The sequence below is a fragment of the Corvus moneduloides genome, chromosome 13, assembly GCF_009650955.1.
Source record: "Corvus moneduloides isolate bCorMon1 chromosome 13, bCorMon1.pri, whole genome shotgun sequence".
Classification (NCBI taxonomy): Eukaryota; Metazoa; Chordata; class Aves; order Passeriformes; family Corvidae; genus Corvus; species Corvus moneduloides.
The window spans coordinates 15,079,503-15,094,944 of record NC_045488.1 but is presented as its reverse complement, the minus strand read 5'-3'; the positions used below and the strand labels follow the sequence as shown (position 1 = coordinate 15,094,944).

The 15,442-nt window shown below is 39.4% G+C and overlaps 1 protein-coding gene across 12 annotated transcripts in view; it reads right to left on the bottom strand.

The window, feature by feature from the left end:
- Positions 1 to 15,442, bottom strand: part of TJP1 (tight junction protein 1) — a 190,455-nt gene that overhangs the window by 36,023 nt on the left and 138,990 nt on the right. For all 12 annotated transcript variants that reach the window (XM_032123465.1, XM_032123467.1, XM_032123464.1 and 9 more), the window contains one exon: positions 4,143 to 4,199. In XM_032123465.1, coding sequence (XP_031979356.1) covers positions 4,143 to 4,199 — 57 coding nt within the window. The remainder of the gene's footprint in view (positions 1 to 4,142; positions 4,200 to 15,442) is intronic.

Below are 15,442 nucleotides of genomic sequence, written 5' to 3'. Positions count from 1 at the left end.
CCACTGAGCTGCAACACTGACTCAAACCCCTGTATCACTTCCTGCAACACTTTCTTTGAGTTTTCACATTATGGTATTTACCCAGCTTGACCTCACTTAGCTCAGGAACTGACAGGATTGAAGCACACAGTAGAATGACTGCAGGCTCAGTTCTTACGAATAATACCAAGATCCCTTGTACCATAAAATACATCAAAACCTTGTCAGCACTTGCAAATCATCTGCATCTTAACAAAAGTAATTTGCTTCAATCTTCTCCCTCTAGGGTGACCTGCCACTACAGCAAGGTCAGTGCCTCTGAAAAGTTATTCCTGTTAGATATTTCAAGATACAACAATGATGCTTACATTTCTGCCTGGAAGCAGAGAGGGTGGGAAATAAGCTTTCTAAGTATTACTGATCTGCAAACCATCTAGCTCTTTCATCATTGCACAGAAAACATTTTGAGGATATTACCATTTAAATGCTTTAAATTTTACTCAAATCCTGCAATTTTCAACTATGCATAATGCAGTCACTGGACAGAAAAAATCAGGTTTGGGTCAATCCCACCCCTCAATTTCGCACAGCACACACTTTGTGCTGGCAGACTTCACCTCCTCTTTTTCAGACTTTTCAACAAACATGACCCAGCTTTAGCAAGGAGTTTCGTAACCTTCCAGTGACAGCAGAGACAACATGGCAGTCTGCATCTGGCTGCAAGACACGTGACTTTCAGTTTTTTGGACACTAATTACTGCCCAAAACCAACATGTTTCCTATTTCCTCCCAAAACAGAGGTCATAAAGAGATGCTTCAGATTTGCCTGTAAGCAGTGAATTGGAACATACAGTACTAAAATACAGATTTGGAGATTCACTGCTCAGAAATAGAGTCAAGCAGTTAGTCCATACTGTTGCCAAGAAGGAAGCTGGTCTAAGTGTGGGGGACTGGGGAAGGCTACACCTTACTGTTTCTTTTATATCCATTTTAATTCATTAGAGGATGAATGGACTTCTTTTCAAAATACATCCTAGCTAGATTAACCAGAAATCATGGCTGGGATGCAAGAATTAACTGAAGCTTGGTGCCATGAAGGAGGATCTCAATGTCCACTCATGGCCAGAGCCGAGCGTTTTTTTCTGTTTTATTTTTTAAGGTCAAAGAGAATATATAATAGCCTACACAAATATGTTACAAAAAAACCTTTCAAAACAGGAATATTTCCCCTCTCATGACACTCCTCCTTTTAGTTTTCCATTGCTCTAACAAAGGGAACTTAGTTTGTACTGTATTTGGGTGGGGAAGGAAAGGGAGAAAAAGAGATAATAACAGACATTTACGTCAAACTTCATTTAAATATTCTCTATCTTTCCTTCACCATAAACAAAAATATTTTTTAAATTCTCCACTCATGATAAGAAATACAATCATCAGGCTAACTCACTGTAGGCCTTATCTTGCTGCTTGCCATACCACTTTTTTGCCATACTACTTTTTAAAAGTAGATTTGCAAATCAAATCACCAGTATGAAGATGACTACGTTTCATACTTCGATGTTCCCTTGCACTGCTTCAAGGCTTCTGGAGTCTCATATAGAGCACTTAAAAGAGCCTACAGGTCAGATAAAGAGCTTCTAATAAGATAAATCAAGGTCTTCAGAAACACTCCCAATTAAAAAATCAAATCCTAAATCCTTCTGAAAATTTAAGAGGTCACATAAGAAACCTTCCAGTAAAAATCAGCCTACCTACTTTTCATTTTATCCTGCTGCCTACCATCATCTTGAGAGACAACTGACTATCAGAACTGCTCTCTGAAAACTGAGCATAGTTCCTAAACATGTCTGGAAATAGCAAGATGTTGATCACTACAGATTATACAGGATACTAACATGTATCTTAAGTAAAACTGCATTAAGAAAAATCTCTTGTATCACAACTTCACCTGTCAGATGTTGTAGAAAAAACACCAAAAAAAGAGCTGTACTATCCTACTTCCCCATAGTAATGCAGTGTGGGGCAGGCAAAAAGGTAGGTACATACCTGGTTTCTGTGCTTTGGGGGAAGGACACCAACATCTACCACAGACACACAGAACTGAGTTCCAAGCAGGAGAAAAACCACATTTGCATACAAAGTGCATGGTTCCTTCTTCAAGTCCTTTGCAGTTTTAAGTATATAAACCCAGAGGATCTCTCAATAAAAGATAAACTGTAGCTACCTGATAAGCTTTAACTGAACTTGAGACTGGCTCAATTCCTTAAGAGTTAAGTAGCAGTCCAGTCTAGGAAGTTGAAAGGGTGGTAAAGAAAGGGAACAAAAAACGCTGAGAAATTCCAGCCTCTCCTTCCCAAAAGCTTTCTAACGAGTCTTTTGACAGTAGTGCTGGAATTCACCAGTAAACCCTCTTCCCAATGCTAAGGATAAATTCTAAGCATGTGTTTGTTTAACATTAGCATAAGGCTATTGGGTTTTTTATCTGTCAGATGGAAATAACTTTGTTTTTAATTGACTAAATTAATGCTATCAAAATTATTAACAGTACACATCAGCTTTCAACACCTAAGAGCTACTTAATCAGCTAACAAAACATTTACACCGGAACAGTTGGCAGAATTTTGGCACATAAAAGATCATAACCAAAATTATAGTCAAATCATAGTTTCACCTCAATGTTATAAAAGAACTTCTGACTATGCTGCAAGTGCAGCCAAACACGAGATCTCTGGTTCCTACCAATTATTTTAAAAATTTGTTCAAGGTAACACCATATTGCAGCATTTCATTATGTCTTTGTGCACTGACTAAACTCACTTCTGGTGTCACTGAAATTACTGCTGCAATTGACCAGGAAAAATTCCCCTTCAAGAGAAAATGAGGTATCACCAAGCCTACGAGCCAACCTTGTATTACTATAGCATTTTTTGTTTGGTTTTGACTATAAACCAGTACTGATTTAATCACTAATATGAGTAAAAAAATTGAAGTTTACAGAAATTTCAGGGATGACTGGACAGTTTCAAGATGAAAACATAAAGGGCAATTAATTATACATAGAAATAACACTTCTTGCTCAAAAACTTGTTGACCTAAAAATTGTTGGAAGCTTAAAGAGTAGCCTAGATAAACATCACTACACATTTTCATTTTCACTCATACTTTTCTTTCACGTGGCTGCAGTCAGAGACAAGATACTTTGTCAGCCTTCTGGTCAAACTGAGTGTAACTGTTACCTTCACAAAACGGCACCTACCCAAACAGTTACTTTGAATCAACAACATAAAGCCTTTAGAATCAACAGCTAACAGGTCTGACAGAGAATTACCATTTTATCTGACCAGCTGACCTACACATGTGCATTTTTTGTCCAAGGTCCATTCATCCCACCAAAGCTACAATTTTAAAATGCCTTTATTCAACAATGAAGTGAAGGCAAATGGTAGAACTTGCTCCCTTGAGAAAACACTTTTACATCTCTCTGGTTTTGGAATGAATACTGCTATTTGGACCACGATTCCACGGTCACTTTAATACTCAGTTGCTGCCAGAAATGGCATCCCACCTGGCTCTGACTTTCGCTAAGCAATTAATTCCTTATTGACTCTCTTGTACAGCTTCATGATAGCTGCATCAGAACTCAGTTTAATTTAGGAGTAACTCAAACAAGAGGAATCAGTCTAAATGCAAAAGCAGTCTTGCTATTCACTGATTCCCAGCACACATTCCTTTGTGCAGGGTACACACTCTGACCACCCAGAATCACTACTTCCAGCCACTGGTTTAAGAAAGCAGCAAGCAAATAAGACAGTTTTGAATACATTTATTTATATGCAACTACATTATTTTGTGTCCCTGCAAATAAAGTTTTAAAACTTTCAAGTACAACCATAAATGAACACAGATTTCTACCTCCCCTCAGTTAAATACAGATGTAATCTAAAGCTTTGTTTCTGGCATGGTTATTTGTAGGCAGGCTTATCTCTGAAACCCAACAAACAAATAGAGCTATCACATGGAGCTTTTACAACACTTCTAAATTTAAACAAAGGAATATGACAGTTTCCTTTCCTTTTACTTCCTGACATCTGGCCTTTTCCTATTGTTTTCAAAAACTACCAGTATCCTGCGTTAGGCACACAGAGCCAATTGTATGAACTTACCCTGTGAAGAGTCACGGTGTGTTGTTCCCATATAGCTGTTTCTTCCATTGTTGTGCTCTAAGGGAAAAAAAAAAAAAAAAAATCAACCCAAAGATTAAACTTCACTTTCAATAGCTGTATAATACCACAAACAGAAACTTACATTCAAAAGTAATATTAATATTCATATAGAATAGCTACAGAAGAAGTTGGCCTGGCTCATTCATTACACATTTCCTGCCTTTATATGTCACATCTGAACTTCCTGTGCTCCTGTGGAAAAGGGTGTGGGGAAGAACAGACAAAATAGATTACAGAGCTTGAAGTTATAAAGAAGTTTCAAGGGAAGGACTACAAGCAGCATTTGTGATATAAACTCTTGGTTGCTCATTAAGCCTGCAGTAGTCCAAACAGTTGTATTTATATTCTAACATTCATACTTACACTCTCCTTTTGCTTGTTTTAACTGTATGCAGATAACCGCTAATTCACGAACACCCAGCTACAGATTACAGTACCTGTGCTACAGTATTATGCACACAGGTCATATTTAATGGACTGCAGTTTAGTGTAGGCTAATTATTTTGGTGAACAGTAGCACTGCAGAAATTACAAGGTCCTCTCTAAGGTAACTAGATTAAACAGTAACATTACGACAATATTGACATACCTGCATTTCTGCTTAGAAGAGAACTACTTAGTGTGCCACGACAAGCAAACATTTGGAAAGGGGAACATAGCATGAGGGATGAAAACCTAGCAGAGCCCAAGGCCTGAAAACAGGCAGGAAGGCAGCAGGAAATGCATAGCAAACGTCCTGCTGCTACATTTTCTACCTTTTCAGGGGGAGTGTGCAGTGTTTTGCTCCACACCCTCCCCTCTCATAAGCATTCGATCCACTAATTAAAGAACTGAATCAGAACACAAAACATCTCTGCAACATGGTGGTACTAGTTTTTTGAAAATCTACTTTGCTGTCAATTTGTTCCAGTTACAGTAACTCAGTCACTACAACAAAAAGTACTCAGAATTTTTAATCCAGCCCTGTATTACAGGGAATAGCAGTAGGAGTGTTTACTCTCACAAACAATAAACTTTTTCCAATTTCAGAATATCAGAATTTGCAACTGGGTTCAAACAGCGAGCTCTTCTCATAACGCCAAAAAGCTCTGCATTTTTGCCTCTGCATCTTGTGCTTGAATTTCAAACGTTAGGATGTGCCACACTACTGCTCATTTCTCTTTCAGAGAACACTTATCTTTAAAGTGCTGTTGTGACTTAATTGGGATCTATTTCATTCAAACAGCTGTAATTCTCCTCAGTTCAGTACCAAATGTTGCTCCTTTGCATTACCAATTGATTCAACTCTATCCCAGAATTAGACTGTTTCTCTCCAGCTTTTTAAACTCAGACTATATACTAAAACAGTAACAATTTACACACACAAAGCCATCTTTGAAACAAAACAGAATGTTTGCTTGTTAAACGGTCAAGGAATACTGATTTTCTTCCTTATTTCTGATGTTCTCATTCTGTCTTAGTTTTGGCAAGGGCTTCTCAGGCTAAACATCTCATCAACAAGTGAAGAATTATCTCTGCAAGTAAACTTCTAAAGCAAAAAGCTTTAAGCTCCTGTTCAGAAGGGGCAACAGGAATCCAATAAAGGACTGCAAAAGTTGCAATTCACATGCTAATTGAAATAGGCTGCCTCATTTCTACCTGCAATTATCAAGAGAGAAGTTAACCCGCCTGATCATTTACTGCACTTCTGGCAGCGCTCCACAGGTACAGCCCTGTGTCAGCAGCAGAGCCCCCCTCAGCCAGCACAGTTTGAGCTCCTTGGCTGACAAGCTCTCTGATTTCCACAGCTCTGGGTCCTTGTGCCTCACTGCTGGAGCTTGGTACACAGGGCACAGTGCAAACACCACCAACTGGCTCTGGATATGGCATGAACTGATAAAACCCGGTTTAACCAGCTCAGCACTGCTCCCACTGGATCTGGGAGAACTGGCAAACCCAGAGTTGGAGCAGGGCAAGACAACAAAAACAGCTAAGCCATGACTAAGAAAATCAGAAATTACCTATTAACATGCTTCTGAGAACTGTGAGAAGACACTACTTCACAAAAAACCCAAGACACATGCTAAAAAAAAAAAAAAAAAAAAAAAAAAAAAAAAATCAACTTCACAAACTCACCAACCTTTCTAAACCTGGACAGGGCACTCACTGCTCAGTCAGATTGAGGCTGCCACTTTTAAAGCCTTTCTCCTTTCTGCAGAAGCTCAGACTTTCCACTTTATTCCCCATTTTTTTGCTCACACTATTGCTATCACCTCTCCTAGATTTTACTAATACATCCATTTCAAATGCACAAGACTTGGAAACATCAAATATCCATTAGTTACACAGCAAAGCAAGTAATACATTATTTTCATTCTTTCTGCATGCCCAAACAGTCCAATCAAGAACAGTGAAAAACAGTTCAAAGGCAGTCTGAGGTGAGTGTTGGCTTTGACACAAACTGCTTACTTGAGTTAGTTTCTGATCTGTAAAGAACTGCATTCACTCACAAAAGAAAAAAGGGAAGTTTGAAGAAGACCTGTGAAGGTACTCATCCCACTTAACACTGACAACTGAGGCAGAAGAATGAGCCTGTGCTACCATCAGCTGAGGTCCCTGTTGTGATGCTGCTCTTATTAGGCCATACTCAAAGTCTTCTATTTTTCATGCTATCCACCACTAATTTAGGGGAAATCAAGGTGACTCAGCAGGAACTGAGAAATACATACAGCCTAACAACCCAGAAACTAGGAATATAGGAGAATACTAAGACGCCCCAATCTAGAGTTATAATAATTTAACAGAGACCCTTTAATACCTTTGAAATGCAAGTGGACAACTTTGCAAACTCCTATATTTATATTACCAATGACTCTACATCACAGAATCACAATTTTTGAGGCTGGAAGGGACTCTGGAGATCATCCAGTCCAACTCCCCTGCCAAGGCAGGGTCACCTGGAGCAGGTGACACAGGAATGTGTCCAGGTGGGTTTGGAATGTCTCCAGAGAGGGAGATTCCACACCCTCCCTGGGCAACTATTGTAGTGCTCTGCCACCCTTCAGGGAAAGACACTCTTCCTCATGCTGAGGTGAAACTTCTTGTGCTTTAGGTTATGGCCATTGCTCCTCATCCTGTCACTGGGCACCACTGAAGAGTCTGGCACCATGCTCTTGGCACCCATCTTGGAGATATTTCTATGCATTAATGAGATCCCCTCTTACTCTTCTCCAGACTAAACAGGTCCAGCTTTTCCTCATAAGAGATGCTCCAGACCCTTCATTATCTTTGTGGCCTCCGTTAGGCCCTCTCCAGCAGCTCCTTGTCTTTCTTGTACTGAGGAGCTCAGAACTGAGCACATGTATTAAGAATAAAAAGAACAGACAGAATGATGATATCATGACTTTAGTGATTTATTTCATGCTTTTGATTTATTAAAACGATAAATTTCCTTAAGCTCATCTTAAACACCTTTACATAGACAATTAATATTCCTGGCTCTGTATATGGCAAGTGGATGTGGTTTTTTTTTTTTTTTTTTTTGTTTTGGTTTTTTTTTTATATTTATTTTATTACTATTTAAAGGATAGAGTCATACATGATGTTGCAATTCATCAATATGGAAGTTATGAAACTTATCACTTGCTCAGAATCCTGGAAATATCCGATCTTGTTCAACTCTTTCATCTTTGGAATTGCCCTTAGAAATAAACATATCAAAGTAAACATCTTTTCAGAAAGCTCTCTTTGTGGTCTTATAAGGGTCCTTCAAACAAAAGCAAACATCTTTTGTCCCCCTTCTCAACATATTTCAATGCAGTCATGTTGCAAATGCCATTGCTCAGTTTACCGCAGGTGAAAAAGCTGTTGCCAGCAGCAGCACTGAAGCCACCCACAGGCTTGAGAAGACAATTCCAGTTCACATTTGGAAAGCTTCAAACAACAGCAACAGAAATTAGTATTCTACCTTAAAATAACGCAAGTTTCCCAAGGGGAGGTTTCTTGCAGATTAACACTTTTTAGATTTCTACACCTCAGCTCAGACTAAGGCCAGAGCTCCTACATATTCTTGAAATCCAAGCCCGAATAGTTTCCCAATGTTTCTTTCAAAGTCTAGGGGGATTTACTATAGGAATTATTGTTCCCTTTTTAACTCAACTGCTTTTCATAAAAAGTGAATTGTGTTCTAAATGACAAGATAGATTTTAAGGAATTGTTTCCTCAATTGTGATCAAATTTTGAGGTCAAATGAGTTTTCAATCATGTTATTTCTTAGTAAAATTTAACAGTAATTTTCAATAAATAAATGTAAGTGTTAAATATCTACAGTTGCCATCCATTTCCATACATTCCTCACTAAGGACAAAGTGAGGACAAAGAGATTATTACATTTTCAGAGGAAATAATACCTAGGTATCTACCTAAAACAGATTTTCCTCTGGAGTACACAAGAAGAACCTACTGTAGGAAGCACTAAGTTGCATTTAGCATCTTTACCAGTCTGGTTTTGCATAACAGCATTGACAGCTGTCCTACAGACAATAAAATGAAGCAATTGTTTCTGCTACCTCAGGGGGCATATTGCTCCTATTCTGCACAGAACACAGTGGGGAGAGGAGAGGTATCTGACAGCTGTGAGCTCTTTCAACCACAACAAGCAAACCACAGGAAGTGAATGGTCAGATCACAAACTCAGCCACGTAAAAGAACACCAGCTTTGCTTCAAGCTTGCAGTCTTGTGTATACCATACTTACAATAAAATGCTCATGTCAAAAAACATTCCTATTTATCCTGCGAAAATCATAACAACTGTGACAGTGTTCTTACTTATGACACAAAAAAACAGAAGGAAGAACTGGTACTGGGCTGTGTCAAAAGAGGGAAAAAATACTGTATTCACTCTATATACTCTACTATATAATCTTGTATTACATACAGTATTAACTATAATACATTTAGAGTGTGAATCCCTCTTCAGAAGGCTACACCAGACATACATATGCCTCACCCATCTTGCTGCATTTCTATTTGGCTTCTAAAATTAATTTTCCACTATTCTTGGGGAAGTCCAGTTCAGCAGCAGGATGCTATTAAACTTCCAAGTTCTAAAGGTTAAATGCAGTATCAATACATTTTAACTGCACTTGTGGGAACAAGAATTAAAAGTGCTTATCAGAACGATCAGAATTTGAAACTCTTACAAGAATTTCTGCAATTTGTTAGGTATCTAGGGGGTGATATTTACCATTCACTTAAAAAAACCAACATAATCAAAGTCAATATCCAAAACACACAGCTTCCTGAGGAAGTATAGAAAACAGAATCTTCCCTTAGCCAGCCCAGAACAAGGAATGAAGAGGTCATTTCCCTACACACAGCATCTTTCAGCACTCAGCTGCAGCACAGTGTTGTTTCCAACACCAACCACGATGACTTCCCTACAGATACTCACCTTTGTCCTTGCCTAGTTGAACTACAGCCACCTTAAATTCCAACAGATTCCCTCCAATTGCCTTATCATAAAAGCCTTCAGCTGACTGGGGGCAGGAGACCCATTTTTTAACAGTTGTTCCCCTGCAATTAGTGCAATGAGGTCAGAATCCCATTATCTGACTGATTTTATCAGCTGAAAGGAGAGCTTTGTCTTCCATAGTCTAACACATACACAATGCACCACAGCCTCTCTACAGGGAACCTTAGAGTTACTTGAGGTATTTCCAATCCTGGCAGCCAACTTCTGGAGCAAGTGCAGGCAGTCAGGCGGAGGAGAGCGCTGAGGCAGGGTCCCCACAGCAAACTGCACACTGCTGCAGCTACATTCCCACCCACAGCCCGCTATCTCTGTCCTACACTCTGCAAACAGCCTGTATCTTGGTTTTTTATTTGATCATCACTCCTTCCAAGGAGAAGGACTGTTTTCCTGAACAGAGGAGAAGACTCAAGAGATCAGACAGAGCAGCTCAGGGACTGCCACAGAGCATCAGGTGCACGTTGTTTGTCTATTTGATTATCTCTTTTACGCAGCACTGCTAAATTGAGGAGAAAGCACCCACTAAAGGACTCTTTTGAGATGTGTATAAAAAAACTCCACAGAATCACTGAAGCTGAGAAGTCAGTCTTCAGACTCCCCTTCTGAGTGCACATCGACAGAAGTGATATCAACCATCTCTTGAAATAGAAATAATAACCTTATTCTCTAAAGCAGATGTACTAACCACCTAAAAGTAAAGCAGTGCTCATTGCAATTTTTTCCCATTTGATATATTGTACAGGTTCCAAGCTCTAGTCAAGAGTTCCACTCCTCCCAAACATTCACCTATATTAAACAGCCCCACCTCATGAAAAGTCTGTACGAGGAAAACCACAATTAAAGCTGCTCTTCAGATGAGAATGCGCAATCCAACTTAGAAAAAATACAGGATTTTCAACACTGCATGTTAATAAAATGAACTTATTTTGATTTAGATCACTCTGTAAGTACGAAGTCTCTACAGCAGCACACATGGACAGTTTGAACAGTACAATTAATCTTTACATCATGAAGAACAACCTTGAGAGGAAAAAGTAGGACTAAATACATACATGTATGTTTTAAAAATAACTCGGTTGTTTAACCATTTCACTCAATTCTGCGTGCTTCCAAAACCACATGCCATTCTGCAAGACACTACCTTACTAAACACAATTTCCACTGCTTCCTGACATAAAATTCCAGAGGTTTGTGGCTACCTTTTGAACATATAGATACTGCATGTATCTAAAAACACCCCTAACCACAGGTTTTCTCGACAAATTTTTCTACAAGAGAAATTTTTGCTCTGACTTCTGGGCACTGTTCTCTCCAAGCTAAAAAAGTAGCTCAGTATTTAACTCACCACATCCATGTAATACTCAGCTTGTTTAGCATGACTCACTTTTCCAGAATGGCCTCTCAAGTCAAAGCTTCACACATCACAGATGGGATCATAAAACCTTTCTGTTGGTGGTACTGCTGCTCAATGGAAAAAATGTTAGACCCCTCTTCCAAAAAAAGCCCTAATCAAGAACAGTATGCACAAATTTGGAGGGATGCTGCATTTTAGTTAAATAATTAAATACTGGATTACAGATCCAGTTAAATCTGAGTATTTATAGAAGTGTTTATGACACAGGCCTAGTAAATCACATTATCCATGAAAGGCAGAAGGCTGACACTCAGGAATAAGGCAAAACAAACCAGAGCGCAAGACCCACATGCAGATACATCTCAAATGATCTCAGGTCAAGTTACTTCAGATGAAGAACACCACTCAAACACCCTGGTAACAGTATCAGCCAGCAGCTAAGCAAAGCTTACTAGCTCCTGATAGCTAAGGTGTGGGGAAACTGTGCTTCAACGTATGAGATCCTTGCCTCTTTTTGCTTCTTTCCATTTTGCCTTTCAGCTGGCAGTGAAACCACATAGGATCACAAACTCCGAAGTGCTGGCAATAGTGTTTCACAGATCACTACTTCAAGCCAGTACACTAGCAAAAGATAGCAAAATCACACAGAACAGAGGCTAAAAAAGCCAAGTGGCAAGCCATGTTTCTCCTCCCAGCAAGGGATGTTACCACAGAAGCACAGACAACTTGCACTTTGCTTTAAGTAATTTCTCTACCATACTGACCTATGTCAGTACTATTAGGACCTAAAGATTCCTAATTTAGAGTATAAATTTTAACATATAACTGAAAGGACTTATCCTCTCATTATTTACCTCAAATTTGATTTTTTTTTTTTGGTATCATTTCAAAACCAAGATCTTCAAGGAACTCATGTAATATTTCAATTGTTTAAATCTTAGGATGCAACTTGAAAAGCAATTATTTTACCACAGGTACCTGCTTAGGCAGCACACGCTACCCTCCTACTAGTTTCCATCCTCAAAAACATCCCCTCCCTCGTATCTTGTGAAAGTGTTACACATATTTTTGTGGTCATTGCTAACCGTATCCCTACCAGTTCATCTCAACTTCAACAACAGCACCTGCTCCTGGTACAGTTTGTAAGGCAGTCCTGGGAATGTAAAAGCTTAAACTACAGCCTCTCACCAAAGTAAAACAAGTCCTATTGAAGTGCACCAGTGGAGCTCAGAAGTACACACAGCTGTGACCAGTTTCACAGCACTGACACAGCTTAGAACAGCAAATTCTAGTCCCACAGCTGCCTGGTGGGTTTGTTTTAAAACCACAGTGGTGATCAAATGGTGGTGCAGACTGCCCAGGAAGGCCATGGAATATCATCCTTGGAGGGGCTCAGAACTCATCTGGACAAGATCCAGGGCAACCCTGTAGTTGACCCTGCTCTGAGTATGGGGCTGGACTAGATGATCTCCAGAGCTCTGATGAGCTCTAGATGATCTGAGCTCACTGTTCTGCAATTATTCTATAAATCAGATTTAGTGAGAACTGCTTTGAGCACAGACTTGGACTAGCTGATCTCTAAGAGTCCCTTCCAACCTTAATTACTCTGTGATTCTACGTAAGTCACATTGCCAGCACATTTCTGAAACCAAATCCAATCATCCAACTGCCGACACAACCTCCATCTCTACTCTTATACACAGCTTGACATTAGTGTTTTATCACTCAAAGAACATCAGCTGGAGTTATTCCAGTTGGTTTTTCCCTTGGGGAAGGAGAAGAGCACAGTATCAGTATCAAAGAAAGCAAAACGATACTGTATTAGCTTTATATAAGAAGCCTAAATAAATCGTCTGTATCTGACTACAGCTTTTTATTTAAAAAACACAAAACCAAAATGCACACAAGTAGCAGATATGTCCCCCAAGGAATTACCAACATGAATATAGACATCAGTGCAGCAATCAAAGCTTTCAAGCACTTCACCTGAAGACAGACTGCTTCTCACCTTGTCTCTAATCAAGAGAATCATAACCTAGTCATCAAGTGCTGCACCACATAAATTTTAGATCATTATACTCTGAAGATCTGTCAAATGAGAGCTTCAGGATAGGCAACAATATCCCACTAAGACAGAGCTGGGTTGGTTTTCCAAGACACTACTCAGAGCTTCCAAGTATGAACAAATGTTTAAGAGCCTTGCATTACAATTCCAGTTACAAGTGCACAAAAACGGCCTTTGACATCTTCCATCTTGACAATAAAAGAGTAGCCTGCATAGGTTAATTTCTATTTAAAATCAGGAGGGGGGGGGGGAGGGGAGGTGTTGCTTGTTTTGTTTTTGCTTTTTACAGCCCACATAGCCACAGCAAAACTATACATTCTATAGTTAATTTACCACATTCTTCTAAAATTAAGATTTGAACTGCGGGTGTTCTGAACACACACACTACATTTTGCTTCATAGAAGCAGTTGACAACTACCTTTGAAGTAGCAGGATTAGGGGATTGGGAACGTGTTTCCCTGACCTTTTACCCCTTGAATCTCAGTATGAAGAAATATGTCACTGGGCAGTAAGTGACATGCCTGCCCTGCTTGTAGGTACAAAATTTCTTCCTCTGAATCTCAACTCTCAACCAACCACTCTTAGTAAGAAATTAAAGGAAAAGTGTCCTTCCCTACCCTGAACAACCACACACCCAGATGGCATCCTCCCACCCTCAACTTGGGTAACTGTCAGTTAAGAAGATTCAATTTTAGCAGTCACATGGCTGCTAGAGCATCTCCAGAACACAGTACAACTCTGAGCTCACATTAACTTCACACAATCAGAGAAAGAAAGTCTCAAATCAAGGATACAGAAATACAGGAGTTCAAAGAGAAAGAGATGGTGAATAATGTTAAGTCTTACAGCTCCTTGGAAAAGGGTTAACTTCTTGGGTTAGAAAGTTTTTAGTGACTTTGGATTAAGGAGACAATGGCAACAAACAGTTTGGTTTAAAAAGCACAGTTACAGGGAACACAGCAGGGTTCTGCTTTACTTTCAAATACAGTGCTTGTGAATTGAGAGAGGAAGAGAAACAAGTCCAAGAAGTCACTGGGAGAGTGAATGGGAACTAGAGCAGCACTGCCATACCCCCCTGGCAAGAGATAGACATGGGACTTAGATGGGAGGACAACATAACAAACACCACCACAGCATTCAAAAGGCTTACTCAGCCATCAGAAAGGTAAACATTCCTAAACTTTCTTATCAGGCAAGTGTGGAAAGCGGAAAACACCTCATTTTTTTCTCAGCAAAAAGGACTATCCCCATCCTAATAACATCTAGCTTCCATATTACTTCACCATGAAATGGATTTTCCTATTTTTCAAAAACACCTACCCTGAAAAAGTATCTGTTTAAACAGGTACAGTCTACTACACTTTGAGAGACAGTTGTGAGTAAAGTGTCAATCTCTCCTTGCTTATATGCACATCAGTCTATTCCAGGATTTTCCTGCTGAAAAAACTCTTTCTAAAGCTAATGCATTAATGATTAGTAGGTGTTACAGAAAAAAAAAATAGCATGCTGCAATTGTCCTTCCATTTAATCTCAAAACTGAGTAACATAGCTCTGACAGAACTCAAAAATGGGTAATGAGTTGAAGGTGTAGAAAGAAAAAAACGCTAAGATGTATTAGTAAGTAAAACCAGTATTTAAATTCTGAACAATATAGTGCAGGAGAAGAGATGGAGGAAAAAAGTCCTTTGCTTTTTCATACTAAGTTGTTCCATTGTATTCAACAGCCCACAGACCTGCAGATGAACTCCCACATCCCAAGGAGCATCTTTCTACAGCTCAGTCAACATCATTTTCATCAGTCCTTTACACCCTTTTTGTTTAGTGTCTATGTAATATAAATTAAACTTATCCACTGATACTATGAAAAATCGAAGTGATTGTGAAGGTTCAATTTCCAAGGAGTGGTGCAAAGGGGTGAATGGGGCCTAAGAAAAAGGAAGTCAGTTGTGTGAACCAATTGCCTAAACATAACCAAGGCAAGGCACAGCAGCCAGAGGACTTGGAGCCAAGTCTGCTGTCAGGAGTACATCGAGTATCTCATTAGAACAGCACCTTGAGGCCACTACTTGACAATGCAAAGGGTTAAGGAGCAGCAAAAGCCTAAGGCTTAAGGCTACTTTCATTCTTGGCACAGAGGATCTCCTTCATTTGCAAAGCTACTCTGAACTGAAACAAGGAATCAGCCTGGCATTGATGATGGCTTTCTTGGGATGGAAAAGGAGCAGCCAAGAAGGGAAGCGAGCAAAATAAAAGCAGGAAACTACTCAGGTAGGTTATTCATTGACTCCGAATGTAGTCAAAAGACTGCCC